We start from the raw sequence: 8222 nt of genomic DNA on the forward strand, positions 1-8222 counted from the left end.
ACCTATCTAGCCTGGTGAACACCTTCCCCAGAGCACAGCAGTGAGCATACCTGAGGAGGAGATTGTCAGACTGTGTACAATACCCACAGGATCTTGCATAACAGTGCAGAGAAGAAGGCAGGCCTTAAGAAAGTGTCAAGTGCAGCTACCCAAATAGTACCAATGTACAATGTGGATGGGCTTACTGCAAAATAGCTGTCAACCTGCTGCACATTTACTGAAGGTTCATTGCAAACCCCACTTTTATAACTTCCCATACTTGTTCATATTCCAGCAATATAACTGCTTCATTTTTACTCCGCCAAATGTCAGGTGAATGAGTTTAATCATGTTTCCACGTTTGTAGAATGTTAAATAAAAACCTTTCGGACAATCTGTTTTCCAGCCAGCAACCCAGTAAGATTTGCAGGATACAGAACTGAGATCCTATTGCCCTGATTTTAACTTGGCCTTGGCCCTAACTCACTGATGTGAGGCTCAGGCCATTCTAAGTCACGAGACACATTATCACATTCTACTCCTGACCTCATTACAGCCTTGGTTCAAACATGGACAAAAGAGCTGAACTCAAGAGGTGAGGTGAGAGTAACTGCCCTTGACATCAAGGAAGCATTTGACCGAGTATGGCATCAAGGAGCCCGTGCAAAACTGAGGTCAATGGGAATCAGGGGGGAAACCCTCCGCTGGCTGGAGGGCAAAGGAAGATGGTTGTGGTTGTTGGAGTTCAATCATCTGAGCTCCAGGACATCACTGCAGGAGTTCCTCAGGATAGTGTCCTAGGCCCAACCATCTTCAGCTGCTTCATCAATGACCTTCCTTCAATCATAAGGTCAGAAGTGGGGATGTTCGCTGATGATTGCACAATATTCAGCACCATTCGTGACTCCTCAGATACTGAAGCAGTCCGTGTAGAAATGCAGCAAGACCTGGACAATATCCAGGCTTGGGCTGATAAATGGCAAGTAACATTCGCGCCACACAAGTGCCAGGCAATGACCATCTCCAACAAGAGAGAATCTAACCATCTCCCCTTGACATTCAATGGCATTACCATCGCTGAATCCCCCACTATCAACATCCTAGGGGCTACCATTGACCAGAAACTGAACTGGAGTAGCCATATAAATACCGTGGCTACAAGAGCAGCTCAGAGGCTAGGAATCCTGAGGCGAGTAACTCACCTCCTGACTCCCCAAAGCCTGCCCACCATCTACAAGGCACAAGTCAGGAGTGTGATGGAATACTCTCCACTTGCCTGGATGGGTGCAGCTCCAACAACACTCAAGAAGCTCGACACCATCCATGACAAAGCAACCCGCTTCATTGGCACCCCATATACAAACATTCACTCCCTCCACCACCAACACACAGTGGCAGCAGTGTGTATCATCTGCAAGATGCACTGCAGCAATGCACCAAGGCTCCTTAGACAGCACCTTCCAAACCCGCGACCTCTACCAACTAGAAGGACAAGGGCAGCAAATGCATGGGAACACCACCACCTGCAAGTTCCCCTCCAAGTCACACACCATCCTGACTTGGAACTATGTCGCCGTTCCTTCACTGTCGCTGGGTCAAAATCCTGGAACTCCCTTCCTAACAGCACTGTGGGTGTACCTACCCCACATGGACTGCAGCGGTTCAAGAAGGCAGCTCATCGCCACCTTCTCAAGGGCAATTAGGGATGGGCAATAAATGCTGGCCTAGCCAGCGACGCCCACGTCCCTGAATGAATTTTTTAAAAAATAGAAAAACATAGAAACATAGAAAATAGGAGCAGGAGTAGGCCACTCGGCCCATCAGGCCTGCTCCACGATTCAAAAAGATTATGGCTTATCATCTAATTCAGTCCCCTGTTCCCGCTTTCTCCCCATATCCCTTGATCCCTTTGGCATTAAGAAATATATCTATCTCCTTCTTGAATGTACTTAATGATTTGGCCTCTACTGCCTTCTGCGGTAGAGAATTCCACAGGTTCACCACCCTCTGAGTGAAGAAATTTCTCCTCATCTCGGTTTTAAATGGCATACCCCGTATCCTGAGACTGTGGGGTGTTCTGGACTGCCCAGTCACCAGGAACATCCTCCCTGCATCTAGCCTATCTAGTCCTGTTAGAATTTTATATGTTTCTATGAGATTCCCTCTCATTCTTCTAAACTCTAGTGAATATAGGACTAGTCGAGCCAATCTCTCCTCGTACATCAATCCTGCCAACCCAGGAATCAGCCTCGTAAATCTTCTTTGCACTCCCTCAATGGCAAGAACAACCTTCCTCAGATAAGGAGACCAAAGCTGCAGACAATACTCCAGGTGTGGTCTCACCAAGGTCCTGTATAACTGCAGTAAGACATCCTTGCTCCTGTACTCAAATCCTCTTGCAATGAAGGCCAACATACCATTCGCCTTCCTAACTGCTTGCTGCACCTGAATGCTTGCTTTCAGCGACTGGTGTACAAGGACACCCAGGTCTCATTGCACCTCCCCCTTTCCCAACCTATCACCATTCAGATAATAATCTGTCTTTCTGTTTTTACAATCAAAGTGGATAACCTCACATTTATTCACATTATACTGCATCTACCGTGCATTTGCCCACTCACCCAACTTGTCCAAATCACATTAGAGCCTCTTTGCATCCTCCTCACAGCTCACATTCCCCCCCAGCTTTGTGTCGTCTGCAGACTTGGAAATGTTACATTTAGTTCCCTCACCCAAGTCATTAATATATATTGTGAATAACTGGGGCCCAAGCACTGATCCCTGCGGTACCCCACTAGTCACTGCCTGCCACCCAGAAAAAGACCCGTTTATTCCTACTCTGTTTCCTGTGTCAACCAATTCTCAATCCATGCCAGTATATTACCCCCAATCCCCTGTGCTTTAATTTTGCACAGTAACCTCTTATGTGTGACCTTATCAAAAGCCTTCTGAGAATCCAAATACACCACATCCACTGGTTCTCCCTTATCTGTCCTACTAGTTACATCCTCAAAAAACTCCTGTCGATTTGTTAAGCATGATTTCCCTTTCGTAAACCCATGCTGACTTTGTCCAATCCCGTTTAGGCCCTCACCCTGTGGGAAAGATATTGAAGTTAGCGGATGGGAGCAGGAATGGAGAGGGAGGGAAGCCCAGGGCAGGAGAGCCCCAAGATTTCCTTGTTGAGCACTCCTGCATCCCTTGGCCCTGAAGGAAACCCTTTAAAAAAAATTACATTTATATCCCTTCTTGGCCCTGCTCTGGATGTCCAGTGTTACTGGCAAGGCCAGCACCAGGGGTCCTAACACGCAACATCACATCTGAATTCCATTATCAGATTCCAACTTTAACAAAGCCCCTGCCTGTGACTCGCACACCTCCCGAAACCCAGCAATGAAATTAGTTCCCGATGCAAGTGCAGTGCCCAGCCAGAAGCCGAGTTGCTGCCTCTATCATACACTCCCAACACTCCCCATTTTTCAACAGTCATCACAATCAGCTAGTCTAATAGGAGACATATTGCAGTGACAGACTAGTGATTTGGCAGACGGGATTGGTCACAAACCATACTGTCACTGAAGAGATTTAGGACTATGATGAGATTCCTGTTTGTCATTTTAAAGCTCTGAAGGAAAGAGACAATACGCATTGGTTTTCTGAACTTTGCTCTGACCCAGAGAGGTTTTGGGTGCATCTCAGCCGATAACTTCAAGAGTTTACTGCCTGCCAACATATGAACATAAGAAATAGGAGCGGGAGTAGGCCATACAGCCTCTCGAGCCTGCTCCTGCCATTCAATAAGATTGTGGCTGATCTTCTACTTCAACACTTTAGCCCTCAGTTCCCATATCCTTTGATTCCCTCATTCCAAGAATCTATCAATCTCAGCCTTGAATATAGTCAATGACTGAGCACCCAGAGCCCTTTGATGTAAAGAATTCCAAAGATTCACAACTCTCTGAGTGTAGAAATCTTTCCTCATCTCAGTCCTAAATGGCCGATCCCTTATCAAGAAACTATGCTCCCTACACCTAGTCTCTCAGCGAAACAGTCTCTCAGCATCTACCCGGTCAAGCCGTCTCAAAAATCTGACATAAAAATAGAAAGTGCTGGAAACGCTCAGCAGGTCTGGCTTTTATCCTCTCTAAAATCTTATGTTTTAGTGAGATCATCTCTTATTCTTCTATACTCCAGAGTATAGGTCCATTCTACTCATGGGACATTCCTCTCATCCCAGGAATCAATCTAGTGAACCTTTCTTGCACTCCCATCCCCGTCTCCCGAAGGCATGGAGACCAAACCTGTACACAGTACTCCAGGTGTGGTCTCACCAAACCCTATACAATTACAGAAAGATTTCATTTGTGTATGAGATTAAGCTTTACAAAGATTGCATATGATGCAGATTTAAACATTTGGCTAAAAAGTGAAATGGCTTATGGTTTTCAGGTGCATGATGCTTATATTGAGTTAGCAAACCTTCTCCTGAAGACTAACCCCATACTAGCTGTGGATGTTTACTCCAAATTTCCTGTGAAACCTATTAAAGCACAAACATTTGATGATGCCTTCATTACTGGAGAAATAGTTCGTATTTTAATGAAGTCTGAAAAGTATGACGACGTGCGCCTGGGGCCAAACCTGATTGCGTACGGGAGAATAATGGGAATAGGTGCGTATATGAATTACTCTGTCAAATAGAAATTAGTAACAGGCCAACACCTTGTCACATGCAGCATGGATACTGACATTTTGTATTTTGGTGGAATCTGGCCTTTCCCAGTACTATCGGAACTACCCAACACACTGGGTGCTGCTAAATTAGCAACTTGTCAACATGTTTTCGTGTCCTCAACAGTGTTCATATTGTGCTGAAACAAATGTGCTTTGAGAAAGATGTGCACGGCTAAAATTTCCCATCCAGCAGTTTAAAACTACTTTCTTTTACATAACCAGATGAATTGAATAGGCAGGATAGGTTTGTTAAATGGCAATGTGTTATCTGATCCTCTATTATAAAGGGATATATCATTATTGTCTCTCGGTCTGTCTTTTTCAGCTATTTTAAACCTGTTAATCACAGGTAGCCAGGAGGCAGACATTTTGTGCAGAATTCTCTCCAGTGCTTTATAATGTAGCCTGCTCCAGTGACATACCGAATGAGATCTGTGAGGGTTATTTATCATTCAAGACATCGTAAAAGAGAGTTTTGTATAAAATGGCTGCTACCACAGCACCACTGTGACATGCCAGCAACCATGCACAATCAGATTATGCAACAGTTCAATAGAATATGTTTATTTGTGAGGAGAACATGTTAAGGAATTAGACGTATCAAGGTTGATTAAGACAGGGAAACGTGAAGAGCATCTTTCCATCGTGTGCCTGATCAGCAGACAATATGAGAAATGCGAGAAATAATTAAAATTTAACCGTTACCCGTGTTGCATTTAATTCAGAGGAAATCCAAAGAAATGTTGAGTTTGAATTCTGCTTTGGTTATTTCACCTGATTCACAATTTCTGAATTAAAATACTCATTTGGATTCAGTTTGTACTAACATTAACTTGTTGCCATAATGCTTGTGTCCTCATCACTTTGCAGCTGCCATCGAGAATTACATCAACACTCTTGACCATAAAATGAAGACTGAGCTCTTGATGAAAGTCTATGCAGGAATCCATGAGAAACCTATTGAGGATGCAGAACTTCAAGCATTCTTCACTTTCAAACACTGGATATAGGATGCCTTGCTATTGGCAATAAAGTTGTCAGGCGTCAACAGTCTACAGACAAAGATTTCAGGGATTGTAGGCAACATGTTGAACACAAATATATATTGTCAAAAGTTTTCAAAAATTGTGTTAAATTTTGTATAAGCCTAAACAAGCAGCAATTTAAGTGTTTTCCTTCAGTTTAATTCACAAAACATTCTGTATGTTCACGAGTTTTATAGTTCACCTCATCATTAGCATTTCTGAAGTAAATGTTTTTTTTTAAGTAACAGATGCTGATTATCAGATGGAACTGTTTTCAGAAAACAACTTCCAGGATTATAATTTGAATGTGTTGGTTACTTACTCAACTGGATAATTTTACAAATTTCCTAGAAACCAGTAGTTGTACAGAGAAAGGTTGAACATAACTATGTCTTGCAGTATGAATACTTCACAACTATTTTACCATGGCCCTGCGGTACAACATCAACACCACTAACTGGGGCTGACCATGTGTTTCAGATGCTGGTAATCTTGCAGTACATTGTGCTGAAACTCCCATAAGCCTGATGCTTTTTCACCTCACTTAATAGTGCCTTGCTACACTACGCTTTAAAATGAATTTTGAATGAGTCATTTGTACTTTAATACTATAAACTAATAATTCACAATATTGTATAACCTGCTACAGACTTGAATTAAATGGCTGAAATAACAGAAGATTTGTTTCAAGTAGTCTAAAGTCAATCTTGAATAATTTCATTAATTGATATGAACTGCTTCTACATGTCCCTTTCCTTCCCCACACCGATAACCCTCCCTATTGTCACTAAGTTGGATAACCTAGCCTCAGATGTTCATCAATTAGCAAGATATAAAAGCAAAATAATGCAGATGCTGGAAATCTGAAATAAAAACAGAAAATGCTGGAAATACTCAGCAGGTCAGCATCTGTAGAGAGAGAAGCAGAGTTTCAGGTCTGTGACCTTTCATCAGAACTGGCAAAGGTTGGAAAAGAATTAGGTTTTAAGGAAGTGAACGGTGGGGTGGGGCTGGGGGGAGAACGGTGTTAGTGGTGGAGAAGTGAACAAAAGGGAAGGCATTTGATAGGGCAGAGGACAGGAGAAATTAAATAACAAAGCTGTCCTGGGACAAAGGCAAAGAGCGTGTTAATGCTTGTGGTGAAAGACAAAGCATTAGTCCAGAGAGAGTGTTAATAGCGGAATAATGAGCAGCTCTGTCCACATAAAGAAACAGGCGCATGGTTAAAAAATAATTTAAAAAATAGAAAAAAGGCCAGTCATGCTCTGAAATTGTTGAACTCAAGGCTGAGTCTGTGAGGCTGTAGAGTGCCTAATCGAAAGATGAGGTGCTGCTCCTCGAGCTTGCGTTGATGTTCATTGGAACACTGCAGCAGGCCAAGGTCAGACATGTGAGCAGGGGAGGCGGATGTTGAAATGGCAAGCAATCAGGGTCATGCTTTCAGAGTGAGCGGAGGTGTTCTGCAAAGCGGTCACCCAATCTGCATTTGGTCTCCCCAGTGTAGAGGTGACCCCATTGTGAGCAGCGAATACAGTATACTAAATTGAAGGAAGTACAAGTAAATCACCGCTTCACCTGGAAGGAGTGTTTGGGGCCTTGGATGGTGAGGAGAGAGAAGGTAAAAGGGCAGGTATTACACCTCCTGCAATTGCATGGGAAGGTGCCGTGGGAAGGGGCTGAGGTGTTGGGAGTGATGCAGGAGTGGACCAGGATGTTGCACAGGGAATGGTCCCTTCGGAATGCTGATAGGGAAGATGGTTGGTGGTGGCATCACGCTGGAGATGGCGGAGGATAATCTTTTGGATATGAAGGCTGGTGGGGTGGAAAGTGAGGACAAGGGGAACCTTGTCGCGATTCTGGGAGGGTGGTGGAAGGGGTGAGGGCAGAAGTGCGGGTAATAGGTTGGACACGGTTGAAGGCCCTGTCAAGCACAGTGTGGGGGAATCCTCGGGTGAGGAAAAAGGAAGACATGTCGTAACATGTCTTAAGTGCTATTCTGGAAGGTTGCATCATCAGAACAGATGCATTGGAGACAGAGATACTGGGAGAATGGGATGGAGTCCTTACAGGAAACAGGGTATGAGGAAGTGTAGTCAGCAAGATATATTTGAATGTGGCCCAGTGACGACTTTCCATCTGATTTTTCCCTCTCTTTGCGAGGTTTCCATCTGGAACCCATTTTGAGCTGTAAGGGAATCAAGGGATATGGGGATAGTATGGGAAGATGGAGTTGAAGCCGTGATATTATTGAATTGAACCACACCCAACCCCCCCCCCCCCCACCCCCAATTCCGCCATTGGTCACCCAACACATCCATCTTCACTGCCCTCCCCCACTGCCAATGGAAAGCGAACAGACTTTTCGTTACCCTATTGGATGATTTTTGACCGTCAGTGTAGTGGGAGTTCGTATAAATTCTCTATTAAATTATGCAGTGACTGTCCTCAATGGGTGTGGCAGGAGAGGGAGCTAAGCAGATTTTG

The 8222-nt window shown here is 44.1% G+C and overlaps 1 protein-coding gene across 9 annotated transcripts in view; it reads left to right on the forward strand.

Annotated features, from left to right (window-relative positions):
• Positions 1–6399, forward strand: part of LOC137376191 (uncharacterized) — a 73429-nt gene extending 67030 nt beyond the window's left edge. For all 9 annotated transcript variants that reach the window (XM_068044275.1, XM_068044277.1, XM_068044279.1 and 6 more), the window contains 2 exons: positions 4429–4651; positions 5584–6399. In XM_068044275.1, coding sequence (XP_067900376.1) covers positions 4429–4651; positions 5584–5723 — 363 coding nt within the window. In that variant the 3' untranslated portion in view covers positions 5724–6399. The remainder of the gene's footprint in view (positions 1–4428; positions 4652–5583) is intronic.
• The last annotated feature ends 1823 nt before the right edge of the window (positions 6400–8222 follow it).

Source organism: Heterodontus francisci, chromosome 13, assembly GCF_036365525.1.
Source record: "Heterodontus francisci isolate sHetFra1 chromosome 13, sHetFra1.hap1, whole genome shotgun sequence".
Classification (NCBI taxonomy): domain Eukaryota; kingdom Metazoa; phylum Chordata; class Chondrichthyes; order Heterodontiformes; family Heterodontidae; genus Heterodontus; species Heterodontus francisci.